Source organism: Sinocyclocheilus anshuiensis, unplaced genomic scaffold (genome assembly GCF_001515605.1).
Source record: "Sinocyclocheilus anshuiensis isolate Anshui unplaced genomic scaffold, SAMN03320099.WGS_v1.1 scaffold2044, whole genome shotgun sequence".
NCBI lineage: Eukaryota > Metazoa > Chordata > Actinopteri > Cypriniformes > Cyprinidae > Sinocyclocheilus > Sinocyclocheilus anshuiensis.
This window is the reverse complement of record NW_015557212.1, coordinates 361,144-375,227: the sequence shown is the minus strand read 5'-3', so window position 1 is coordinate 375,227 and position 14,084 is coordinate 361,144. Positions and strand designations below refer to the sequence as shown.

Genomic DNA, 14,084 nt, shown 5'->3' with positions numbered 1-14,084 from the left:
CCCCCCCCACCCTCTTTTTTTTTTTTTGTTCCCACCAGTCTTTATTTCTGTCCTTTAGTATTTAATGATGCTCTCTGTGGTAACAGTATCAGATTGCAGGGTGGGGGGTGAAGAGACTGGTTTAATGGCACTGACTACACAAAAGAGAACAGATGCCACAAATGGCATTTTTAAATGAGGGTTGGGGGTTGTCTTTTTGAAGCTTTTCACACTTTAAATGGATAAGTCTCAGTCAATCAGTAAACACCTTTGGTAAAAGCGCAGTAGTCGGGTGTAAAGTTGGCGCCAGTGTTTACTCATAATCTTAGTGAATGGGGGAATTAATTGGCTGTTTGCAGATAAAGGAAGTTCATGCCAGCTTTGTTTAGAATCTCCAAGGGGAAGGACTTTTCAGGGAGGCCCCTGGATGGGGATGTTTGGTTAGGGGACATTATTTCTACTTCCTGTGCTTGAAAAGTTGAGTTTTGGGTTATTGCTGATTTGTTTTTCAGGTTTACTAGTGTTGAATTCAATAAATCATCTCCCAAGTCAATGAGGAGGTGAAATGGCCGCCATTAAACTTTTCATTGAACACATGGCTGAGGCCAGTCCAGATAGCTCGGCGCCCTTTAAACATACCATTTTTAGCGGTAGCTGACACAGTGCCCTTTTTAGGGAGCTTGGCATGGTAATCTAGGGTGATTAATGGAGTTTTAATCAGTCTCAGTTGACGTCGGTGCATGCATGTGCCTTGAGTTACGGCCTCCCATTTGGCGAGTATGATGACCATATCAAAGGCATCGGGTCAATAGAAACAACCCCGCTACTTTGATTCTGCGTTTGTCAGGAGAAATATATAGTGGCAATTTTAGGGGCCAAATATTCATTCCAAGTCTTACTTTGAAGCCTACCATTGCATTTCTGCCACACTCCTTAAAAATAAAGGTTATTTTTTTGGCATTGATGGTTCCATGAAGAATCATACATTATTAAAAATAAAGGTTCCAAAAATGTGTTTTCATAGCGATTCCATAAAAGAACCATTTTTGGTTCCCTAAAGAACCTTTCAGAGAACAGTACTTTTCTTAGTGTGAAAGACATTTTAAACCTATAAAGAACCTTTTTCTAATATAATGAACCTTTTGTGGAATGGAAAGGTTCCATGGATGTTAAAGGTTCTTCATTGAACTGTTGATGCCAATAAAGAACTTTTATTTTTAAAAGTGTAGAATCTTTCCATTGCACAAAAGGTTCTTTATAGTGTAAAATGTTATTTAGATGTTTAGGAAAATGGTTCTTTTAAGAACTGTTCACTGAAAGGTTTTTGGAGATCCAAAAATTGTTCTTCTAAGGCTGCGACAACCTTGTGTACCCAACATGGATTGAGTTATTATCTTGTCTTCTTTACAGTTGCTATGGCAAAAGTGATGTGTACGAATAAACAAAATGACAAAAGTGCTTTAGATGGCACACTCTTAATGTTCTCCCTTCCCCCAAAAGAGCTTGTTTCTAAGCGAACAACAGGAAATTTGTCCTTGGGTTCGGGAGCAATCTTGTTTGTCGAATTCTTTTGCATTATTTAACTGTCAGCATCACCTTGACAACATTTCACCCCCACGCCAACGATACAATCCAGCCGGTAGCTATCAATTCTTATTATATCAGGGTTTGCTGTCGCAGTGGAATGATTTTCCATATAAATTATCAATGACCCGATGGCCTCACACTTGTACGTTCGCTCCAAATGTTAGCACTACATCTGGTGCGTATTATTAGCTTAGTTCTCGTGAACGTTACGGGTGTTAATAGGTCTGTCAAGTCTGTCAATCTTTCTCTGGTAGCTTTGACAGAGCTTGGTGGTCCATCTTGATGGAGAAGGACGACCCTCACGACCCTCCTGGGTCCTATGATGATCTGATCGCTGGCGACAGCTCGAAGTGCAGCCCATCTGTGTGATAGATCAACGCAGATTCAATTAGCATTGGTCTTTGCTCTTAAGAATATCATCTCGACAGGCCAATTCCATGATAAAACTTTGTTTATTTGAATTGCAAGCTGTCAGGTGGATGTTTTATAGCCATGTTTTGGTGCCATTTCGCCCTTCCCGTTTTTCAGTGCAGTGTGAACTCTCTGGTCGGGTGGTAACTCTAACCCTTGAATAGGAGGCATTTGATAGTAAAAATCTTTAAAGGCCAGAGGCAAGAATGTGAGGTTGGTGAGGGGCTGGCGTCTGCGTCTAGTTTGTCCAGCCCCACCCAAAGGAAACATTCCAAGTGGAATTAGTTTCTTTTCTTCAAATGGTGAGAATTCCCATTAGGGGCCTGTGCATAAAGGGAGAATAGAGGGAGTGTCTTCATCGTAGCCGTCCTATGATTTGTGACCGTTTCTAGTCCATTTCACCAAATGTAACAGAAGCAAGTAATGGAGGGGGGAATGGTAATCAACCAGAAAGGTATATGGGGAAGGGAGGGGTGTTTTCTTATTTGTCCGTCCATTTCCTATCCCTCTTAACAAGTGTAGAATGTTTGTCCCCAACCCCCTTCAAAACCTGTCCTGACTCGCCGGAGGTTTTCACAGCCTTCGTTTTACCAAAAGCAGCTTACGGCTTTATCATCACACATTATCTATTTATCAGTGTCACTAGAATGTGGAATTTCAAGCACACCTAGGAAGAAATCAAGTGCTAAAAAACGCATACCTACCCATAACTCAGAGGGGTTGAAAGTGAGATCAATAAAAACATGTTTAAATATTGGTTAAAAGTACATTTTGGGCTATCAATAACATTGTTATTTTATGTTTTGTTATTCCTGTTTATTTTTATTTTTTTATTACTTGATCATCACTATTTATTTATCTATTTATTTACGTATTTAATTTTGGTACATTTTAGCACCTTTTCTGTTTTATTTATAGCCCTTTGTTTATTTTGTTAGATTTTTTTGTTTTGTTTTGTTTTAGGTTAGTTTTATTTTTGTTTGTTTTTGTTCTTGGTTTCATTGTTCTTTGTGTTTTTGTTTTGTTTTTGTGGAAAATGTAGTCTCTACAAGTGTTTTCAAATAACTTTTTTTTTTTTTTTAAAGTGGACTGCAGCAGTTGTTAGTCCAGTTTGACTACATTAATGAATGTGTTGTAAAAGGGTAGACAGAATGCAAGAATTGCAAATTATTATAAACAGGACATGCAAATATCATCATGCTCTGAATCCTGAAAGGCCCCAAATCTCATTCTTGAGGGATTATTGGCATTTTAAAATGGTTAAATTAAGTAGAAAACCTGCCTAGGACAGGTATGCTTTTGGGATCTGTCCTCCTTCCAAACGTTCCGATGCTGAGACAAGGCCATGGTGGACTGAGATCTTCACACATGTGTCCATTTGTTTGAAAGACAATCTGTTTTCTCATGTAGCACCCAGTCAGGACAAAGATAATGGATGTGAACTCTGCCTCAGGCCTTTGCAGGATGTTCAAGGATTTGGACAAGCAGTTACAGGCCCTGGCTTTGGGCCTTTTGTCTCTGTTTTGGCTCTTCTCAACTATGTGCCATTTGTATTGTTCAAAGGGCCATATCAACCAATAAGGCCTAATAAAGATACTTTGTGTGATTTTTTTTTTTTTTTTACCCCGCCTCCTTTTGTAGTAACCTTTACTTTTTTTCTTGTACACAGCTGTTCAGGCTGCACATTTTGCTGACTTTTTCCCACAATGGACTTCTTATTGTGGGAGACTGGACAGCCGCACACCTTAAAGGATCACTTAGCGTAGTGCGGCATACAACCACGAATTGCTCTTAATGGATCCGTTACAAATTCCCAGGGATAAAAGTCCCCAATCTACTCCCTCCCCCGCCTCTCCAGCCTCTATTTCTCCTGGCACAGCAAGGAGCCGAATAAGTGAGACTGTGACTTTTGGCAGTGGAGACCCAATTATTTGATTTGGATTAAAGATCCAGGCCATCCCCCATGGTGCTGTTCAGTGCTGTTGCCTATGGAGCAGCTGCGGTGTCGTTGAAAATCCAATGGCCGTGTGGCGCTTGGACATAAGTTCTCTTGTCCAAATTAGGGAAAGTTTGCTTGATCTGTTTGTTTTTGTCTTTATGTAATATGGTTATTGTAAAATAGAGATCGGTGGAATGGCAATTTTATTTATTTTATTTTTTTATTTTTTTTTAGGACTTGGTTGTATTTATTTTTTATTTGTTTTTCTTGTTGGTTTTATTTTGCATTTTGTTTTTATTTTGGGAACTTGAGTGCCTCTGTCTTTTTTTTCTTATTTTTAGTTTTTTGTTGTTGTTGTTGTTTTGGGAATTCCTTTTGATTTTGTTTTTCATGCCTTTTTTGTCTGTATGTTTTTGTTTTAAATGATATTGTTTTGTTTTGACCTTGAGAAACTGTCTTTTTTATTTTGGCAAACTCTGTTTTTTTCTATGTTCATTTGTTTTGGTTCAGTTTTTGTTTTATGTGGGTAACTTGAGTGCCTCTGTCCCTTTTTTTTTTTTTTTTACCATATCTTTTTTAATCTGTTTTGTTTGTTTGTTTTTAAACAAACCTCAGATCAATTGTATGATTTAGAGTTTTGCATTGTTACAGTGACTCTAAATGACCTACATTTACGCTAAATGCATGAGTTGCATTAAAACAAAGTTGCTCCTAACAAAGATGAAAGCGCTGAAAGTGTGGTCTATTGCACCATTTGAAGAGTAGGCTGTCATTTTATTTGTCATTATATATTTGCACCACAGTTTTACAGTATAGCAGAATCTTTACATACAGTCATACTGCCAACCCTGTGGAAAAATAATCCTTTAAGAAGAAATCAAACAACCTAAGTGCCTCAACTGAATAGTGACTCATGGTGAGTGCTGAAGACAAAACTGCTCCACACAGCATGATCTCTAACTTATCAAAATGCAGTTACCACCCATTCCTATCAGCATACTGGTATATTTGCATTAACACCCAAAGAGGTCTGCTTGATAGGGGAGGTAACTGTTTCATCTCAGATGAACAATCCCATCTAGGTGTTGATAGCACCTTGGGAAGCCCACCCTGTTATAGCATTACTGCCTGTTGACTTAATGTCTCTGGTTTCTCAATGGTAGACTGTATTCACATTAGAAGATCTCTGTTTGGGCTCTTTTGTTAGGATATCACTTATCTAGTAGACTAATGCTGTGGTTTCCACCCGTATTGATTTTTTTTCCATTAAATTCAAATGTTTTTCATGAGCTACACTCATACTAATAAAGGTTCTTTATTGGCGTCGAAGATTCCATGAAGAACCTTCAACATCTGTGAAACCCTTTCTTTGCACAAAAGGTTCTTTATAGTGGAAAACGGTTCTTTAGATTTTTAGAATGTTCATGGTTCTTTTAAAAACTCTTAACTCAGGTTTTTAGAGGAGCCAAAAATTATTCTTCTATGGTATCACTGCAACAAAATTCCTTTGGAACTTTTATTTTTAGGAGTGTAGAGTTGAATATTGTGTCCATCTTTTCAGCCCAAGTCATTATTTGCCACATTCAGATGTGACAAACACTAGACAAGCCATGTGTTTGTTCCTCCCACCCAAGTAATTATTTGCCATGGTCAGCTAGGGTAGTGGTTTGTGTCAAATTAATTTGGGGGAAGGGGCTTTCATTTCCTTCGGGTGACCCAGATGGTCATCTGCTTCCTCTTCTCAGCTAATTTGGCCACTAGCCAATCAGTTCTCCCTTAATATGATTAGTAAGGCCAAAGCCTGACCTGTAAGCCTGATAACAGCTTGCACAGTTCTTGTAAATGTCTTCAATGTAGGATTAGGTTTTGCGTTCGGCTCGCGTGTCGATGCCATTTGACTTGACGCGTGCACCGTAGAAGTCTGTGATTTCTCATAATCCTTTTATAATGGAATTCAATACACGAGTGCTTGTTGTTTTTAGATTCCCTCAAGGTTAGACTGTAGACAGTCATTCACTTGACACATCACAATGCCACACAGCATGGATGCCCACCGCAGTTGATTCCCTGCCGGTTTCCCGCTACCGGGCCCAGCTGGTGTGTGTTTGCTGTAAACGTGAAGAGGGCCTGGCTGTAGAGCGCGCTCTTACCCAGCTGTGATTCACTTAGCATATTAAAGAGTGGGGTGGTGGATGAGTCCTATAAACTGCTTTATTGCCACTCTGCCTTTTCCTTTCAGACTTTGTGTAAATGAATACTGGAGCCGCAGTGGATAACTTGTAATCAAGCACAGGGCATGTGCACAGGGGGACTATTAGATTTTATAACTGTTTTGTGGTCACGGCCTCTGGGGAACAAGGGTGACGCAGTGCTAAAACTGATTGCCTTCAAGCATATGAGCTGAAAACATGGCATCTTTCTTAATACTAGAGATATATGAATGTATCAGTAACATTGGTTATTGGCTGATAGTTGAGATTTTAGATTTATGATTATTGCTCCATATTAGATATATGTCAGCTTATATTGGATTATATTAGCCATTAATAGCCAATATTGGATATTTTTTGCATGCTTGTTTGCTCTGTTACGTTTAGATAATCTAACACCCCACTTAGTTATTTTTTTAAATCACTGATTAATTTTACTGATTATTAAATTAACACTGTTAATGTAATCTTTAGTATATGTATTTATTCATAGTTTTATAGTTAATTCAAATGCATTTTTTGTTTCTTTTTAGAATTTGTGGAATTTGAATTTTTATAATTGTTTTTAATTTATTGGTATCACTTTGATATTGGATGTATTTCAGTTAATTATTAGTTTTTTTTATCAGACTATTGAATGTTCAATTGTTCATTCTCATTTTCTGTATATTTAGATTTAAAATTAATCATTAAAAACACTAATAATTATTTCATATTTATCTTTAGCAAATCTAAAAAAAAAATTTTTGAATACTGTATATTGTTGTGATGCCTAAATTGACTTTTGCATTAAAAAAATAGTTTTTAAATAGTATATATTTTTTAGACTAAATGTTTTTTTAGTTATAACTTTAAAATAATCATCAGCCAGAAATTTTCAAAAGTTTGCATATGGTACATTTGTACTTTCCTTGTAGCTTCTGTCCACTGTCACCCAGCCATCAGCTTTGTACCCCTTCATGTTCACACAAGGAAGACCCTTGGAGTTCAAAGGTTAGCGTTAAGGAACGCTTCCCTGACATGCAGACAGGAGCCTGTTTGTGCTTCTTGACTCCCGACACCCAATAACTCACTTTCTAGTCTGTCCTTTCAAACAGTGGCCCCCAAAGTCATCCTCTCCTGTCATGTTGTTTTGATAATTGTTTTTCTCTCTTTCCTTGTAGAATGAAAATTCAAGTTGGAACGAGGAAGGCGAGGCTGGGAGAAGCCGAGGAGAGGCCTCCAGAGACTTTGCCAAGGTAAACATTGTTTCTAAGCAATGGTCATTTAGTCTTAACACATTTTGTCAGTGACACACTAACACGGTTTCGCTGAGTTATTAACTTTACAGTAGCGTGTAGAAGAAACGTTTTGTATAGTTAGGAGCTGTCCGTTTTTTTATCACAATTAATTGGCTTATTCAGGTCATTTTTAAAGAAAGAAAATGAGTTATATATGATTATTGGTTTCTAACATTTTTGTCTGACACATTACAGAATATTTGTACACTACTGTTGAAAAGTTAGGATTAAGGTCTGTAACTCTTTTTTAAATGTCTTTTATGCTCACAAAGTTGCTTTTTTAAATTAAATACAGTAATAACAGTGATATTGTGAAATATTATATATATATAATATATTTCTATTTTAATATATTTTAAAATGTAATTAATTCCTGTGATCAAAGCTGAATTTTCAGCATCATTACTCCAGTCTTCAGTGTCACATGATCTTTCAGAAATCATCCTAATATGCTGATTTGATGCTCTAGAGAAACATTTGTTGTTGTTATCAGTGCTTAACACAGTTATGATTAATATTTTTGTAGAAACGGTAATCCATTTTTTCAGGGTTTTTTTTTTATATCTAGAAAGATCGTTTTAATGACTAGAAAAAAAAATTCATAACATTATAAATGTCTTTACTGTCACTTTTGATCATTTTAGTACAGTTTTGCCGAATAAAAGTATTAATTTCTTTTTAAAAATGGCAGACTTTTGAACAATTATGTATATCTAAATAAAGACCATGCAGTGAGTGCAAATTACTTTACTTTTATTAAATATGCTATCTTGGTTTGATTTATGAATAAATTGCCAGTAAAGGTGGTATTTTATTTACTTTATTTGAAATTCATGGTCAAATTTAATGATATTAACAGTATTATATTTATTTAATCACATACATTAACAAATGGACAGCCTTTATATTGATATATACTAGAATATTAAGTTCTGTATTTTATTGAACAAACAAGGACTTTTGTTCAGCCTTAAGAACAATAGCTTTATGTCTAAAAAGAAGCTGACGTAAAGGAAAGGATGATACAATGATTAACTAATTAATTCTTCACAATTTTCCTTAAAGCTTTACGAACTGGACAACGACCCAAAACGGAAGGAGTTCCTCGACGACCTTTTTGCATACATGCAGAAACGAGGTAGGACTGGCTCTATTAATCCTCTTTCAAACATTAATTTCCTCCCAAAGGGACCTACATCTTGTCTTTTATAGGACAAGTGTCTGTAGGAATAATTGAATCCACTTTAGCATTGCTCTTTGGCGATGACCGATTTAATCGGACACCTACACCTAGCGTGGAGACGGCCCCCTTAGTTAAGTGGAATCATATGTCCCCGGTCTCAGATTAGCATACTGTGACAGAAAGATGGGCCTGACGGCGTCATCCGACTAAGACTAAGCTTTCAGCGACACAGCTTGACGGGGCTATTAACCCCATACCGCGGGTTTAAACTCAACCAGATGGAGAGCTGTTTGTGCTGGTCTACCATCAAACCCCCATGCCACCTACTAGTGTGCGTAAGTGGGGTTGTCAGCTGAGACTTCATAATGGGCGGGGGATGGGAAATAGTGGGATCTTACCAAATGTCCGTCACGGAGGTCCTCTCAGCCATGATTAATGATGTTTTTTTGACTGATGGAGTGTGTGAAAATGACTTCTGTGGGTGACGGTTGGGTGTTTTTCAAGTGCTGAAAGTGCTTCAGCGTGCGGGATGAGTAGCTGGTTTTCTGTAGATTGCGAGCAGTTTATACTCAGCAACCAGACGTTTGTTTTGTTGTTTCGGTTGTCTGGTGTTATCAGTGACTAGCTAACTAGCATCTCTTGTTCTACTTCACTTTATTCTAGTGGTCCACCAATATGGATATTTTGATGGCTGATGTCAATTCTAATATCTTAGAGAGCCGGGTGGACAATATAATACCAGTATATACCACACCATTTAATGTTAAGATAAAATACCAGTAAATAACAGTTGCGGCAATAAAATAGTAAAAAAAAATTTATTTTAATTAATGAATTAGAGATAATTCTTTGAAAAATTAATCAATGTGAATGAATAACGTAATTAAATCTGTGAAATAAACTTAAATGTATACATTTAGTCAGCAACTTTTTTTCTTTGTTTTAACATTTTGTCTTATAATTTATTAAACTGAACTGTTAAACAAAAAGTAATGAAAATGGAGAGCGGGAACTCCTGTGTCAAAATAAAAGTCCTTTTCCAACACTTCACAGCCAAACTGTAAAAATATTATAGACCGATGCTGAGAATTAAAAAAAATGGCAAATATTGGCCGACCACTAGTTTATTCCAACACCACAAAAAAGAAAAACATGCAATGTGGTGCCTTTATTTGCTTTAGACATATTTCTTGGTATTTGATGTCCAAAATAAGTTTGTTGGTGGCCTTTTTGTGGTATGTTTAAAGTAATATTCCAGGTTCAATACAAGTTAAGCACTTTAATTCCCTTTTCTTTAATTAAAAAAGGCTAAAATTTGGGTTGCAGTGAAGGACTTATATTAGATCTAATGGGGCCAATTTGTCAATGTTAAAATACTCACTATTCAGATAGTATAGTCATAAGACACAAACATTGTTAATATGGTTTTAGACGTAACAAAGTAATGCCTAAAATTCTAAAATGGCCCCATAAAAGGTGAGAACAACATTACTGTTTACATAATACACATTTTAACAAAATTATTAATATAAGTGATTATTTATAGTCATTAATTATACAATTATAAGCTTTACACGTCTGCTTTTAAGTCCTCCAACATTGGCCCCCATGCACTTCCATTGTAAGTGCTTCACTGTAATCTTTTTTTTTTTTAGTAGGAAAATGAGATCAAATTTATTTTTGTGGTTATCAACTGAGCTTCACTTGCATTAAACCCGGAATATTCTATAGCATGCCTCACCCACAGTATATATATATATATATATATATATATATATTTTTTTTTTTTACGATTTGATCTTTCTGACTTTACACACACCTATAAAAGTTGGCCTCTGCCCTGTGTATTGTCCACATCAGATCCCTTGAAACTTGATAAGATGGGAGGAGGACAGGAGCAGTGGCTGCAGGGGAGTTTTGTGAGGGGATGTTCGGTGTGTTCTATAGCATGCCTCTCCCACAGTATATATATATATATATATATATATATTTTTTTTTTTTACGATTTGATCTTTCTGACTTTACACACACCTATAAAAGTTGGCCTCTGCCCTGTGTATTGTCCACATCAGATCCCTTGAAACTTGATAAGATGGGAGGAGGACAGGAGCAGTGGCTGCAGGGGAGTTTTGTGAGGGGATGTTCGGTGTGTGTGCGTGTTGATTGGGGGCTGCAAGGGGGGCGTCTTGCTCGGGGCCTGGGGGGATCAGATAGGTGAGGTGAGGTGGATTAACGGGTCCCCTGTCCCTCTTCTGAAGATTAATGAGACCCTAAAACTCAGGGCCCCACCTTTGATATTAGAAGAATGACAGACAGTAGAAAAGCAAAGACAATGGAGTGACTGCTGAATAACGGCGGGATGGGGGGGGGGTTGCATGGATGAGAGGAAATTATGACAAGATGAGCAGAGAAAGAGAGGGGCGTAATAAGTTATGGGAATGCAGAAAACCAGCTAGTAAAGTTCTGCGCCAACACAAGTTTAAAAATGGATAATATATAAGCCAGAGTTGATTAAGTTTTAATGTACTTGTTGTTTATAGAATAATGTAAGAACGCTTATGCTGTAGATACTCTAGATTTATTAATCTTACTAAAACATGAAGGGAATTGATAAAACCACGGTAAAAACCAGTACAATACAACCTAAATGTGACTTATTTACTTACTTGTTGGCAATATGAATAGAGATATTATCCTAATCATCATTATAATAAAAAAAACTGTTCTCATGACAAGTCATAGTTATTTAGCCTAACAAAATGTTTTAATTTGCATGTGTATTCACTATTTTCGAATATGACTAATCAGATCTTAAAGTCAGAAAAAAAATGTATCAGTAAAGACTATCTTCTTGTCATTAGGGATGTGCAATATATTGGTACTTTATCAGTTATTGGATAATATCATGATTATTATACTGAGCTAAAACTTAAACTAAACGTAAAACCATAAAAAAATGTGTTACTTGAAATAAAATAAACGTTAACTTAAATAGATTCTTTTTTTAAATATTATATTTATATTAAAAATTATTTCAGCTAGTTGCCAGGGTGACATTACAGCTTGTATTAAAATAACTCAAATTGAAATAAACATTAATGAAAACTATATAGATATGTTAAAAGGCAAAAACACACAAAATGAAAATACAAAAATAAAAACTGATTCAAAATATTAATAAAAACTATAATAGTTGATATCATATTAATTGGATAATATCAGCTGATTCAGAAAGTGTCATTATATTTTTGATTAATCATATTGGTCCATATTTGATATATTGTATATATCTTGCAATACTGCACAAATCCCAAAATTAATATTATTTTATTAATACTGTACATTTATAGCGTAGCATTTATTTCTATTTATTTCCATTTATAGTTTTTTGTTCATAACATGACAATTATCAGTTTATCGGTATTGGTTTTTAATCTCAAGGTTTTAATCTTTTTTTTAAATATTTAAATATTAAATAATTGAATTATTTGTTGTTTTTTTGTTGTCTGTTTGTTTCTTTGTTTGTTTTTTAAATGACAACAAAAAGTTGCAAAAAAGCACCTGTTAAGCCTTGTACACACCTGGACGATTATCGCGCGCGCTTATCGCCGACGTTTTTCGATGCATCTTTTGTGTTCATACCCAAGCGATTTTCGCAGGCGATGAGCCGAGTGAACGTGCAAATTCACTCCCTGACATTAGATGGCGCTTAATGAAAAACAGAAATACCCTGGTACACACAAATCCTATTTGAGCTGCAATTCCTCTCCATAACAACTCCCTCTTATCGAGATTTTTGTAGTCGCTGTCGCGTTTGTCATAAAGCCCTTTGTGTTCAGACACCAATGAGACCAGCAGCTCTACATTCATCTTGCCTCGATGCATCTTCTTGGTCTACTTACTTCCTCTTTGTCATTAGGTATCAATGTGTGCTCAGCAAGACCGTTTTGTGCTTGAGCGCCACCAAGTCGTGTTTTACTGTAACTTCAGCAGCTCCAGGCACGTGAACAAAAGCGCCAATCTCATTGGTCGGACAGTTTTTAACGCGGCGCGTCAAACCAAAAAAACGAGGCTGATGCATTTTTTTAAAAAATGACGCCTTTACGCCTCGCGTTTTGCACGTCGGTGTGCACACTCACATTGGTGCCCTTTGTTTAGTCACGAGGCGTTAAATGTCGGCGATAACCACGTGCGATATTGGTCCCGGTGTGAACAAGCCTTTACTGTACCAAATATATAAAAATGGCCATGAGTTTTCAAAAGAAGCATATAATGGTTTCATAAACGCATCTGTCAAACACGCTTCCAAAGTCATCGCATGACCCTTTGTTGAATTATTTAACTGGCTCATTTTGTTGCTGTTTTGATGTTTGTAGCTTCTCAGTGGTAACAAAGAACAGTTTTGAATTATGACTAAGAGCATGTGTCGTCCAGTTGAATTTATCGTTGACAGCGAACAGCTGCGATAGAAGTGCTGCTGGGTTTCCTATAGTCAGCAGGGATGAGGTTATATGTGAGCACGGCCTCTATTGTGTGACTTCATAATAAGTGTGGCATGTCCTGTTTGGAGCGTTTGTCTTGTCACTCCTGAGGCTTGTTACTCTCCTCAAGCATGTTTATGACATCCTGGGTTTGATGTGGGCTGTTCTTTTCCCACCCGAGCGCCTCCGTCCTTTTATGACCACCGACTACAGATTTATCTAGGAGAGTCAGGAAGATCCCCAAAAAACTCTTTCCTGATCCCTTTCTCTTTGCGTCAATGTTCACTGTCCCCCAGAGGAACGCAGTCTTGCACTGAACCCTCGATCCGTTTGTTTTTATGGCTCAACGGTATAGAGACATGGCCCTTCTAAACCAGTAAACAAGTCTTAATCAAATGCACTAAATCAAGCATGACGGCAAATTCCTTGTGCAGCGTTAAATCCAGCTGAATTACGACCCAGTGGCTTGTTGGATAGGCAAGCTATATATAATATAATAAATATTGTGTTTATTTATATTCACAAAAATAAGAGTTTTCTCTGTGAGTCAATATGAAATTAGTTCACTTTGAGTCAGGGCTGCATATAGGCTACAGTGTTTTTAGAGTTGCGGAGTGGTAGATGGTTGTCGGAGGAAACATGAATATTTTATACAAGAATAGAAAGTGCTTATTGCCAAAGAAAATGAAAAATGACTCTCGGACTCCCTGTTTGATTTGGCTGTTGTCAAGGATGTTTTGGATTAACATATTATATATAGTTAAATATGTACATACATTATATGATAATTACATATAAAATTATACATTATGTAAATATATATTCACTTATAAACATAGGCTACGTGTGTATATAAAACGTCTCGGTTACGTATGGTAACCCTCGTTCCCTGAAGGAGGGAACGGAGACGTCACGCCGGATGACCGACGAATTGGGATCTCGCTTAGAGAGACCAATCTACTTCGAGTGTAAACTAAACAAGCCAATGCACATTGGCATGCGATTATTGCATCC

The 14,084-nt window shown here is 36.7% G+C and overlaps 1 protein-coding gene across 4 annotated transcripts in view; it reads left to right on the top strand.

Moving 5' to 3' along the window:
* LOC107678992 (AT-rich interactive domain-containing protein 3B-like) overlaps positions 1 to 14,084 on the top strand; it is a 46,264-nt gene that overhangs the window by 14,480 nt on the left and 17,700 nt on the right. For all 4 annotated transcript variants that reach the window (XM_016474394.1, XM_016474393.1, XM_016474392.1 and 1 more), the window contains exons 3-4: positions 7,290 to 7,364; positions 8,472 to 8,544. In XM_016474394.1, the coding sequence (XP_016329880.1) occupies positions 7,290 to 7,364; positions 8,472 to 8,544 (148 nt within the window). The remainder of the gene's footprint in view (positions 1 to 7,289; positions 7,365 to 8,471; positions 8,545 to 14,084) is intronic.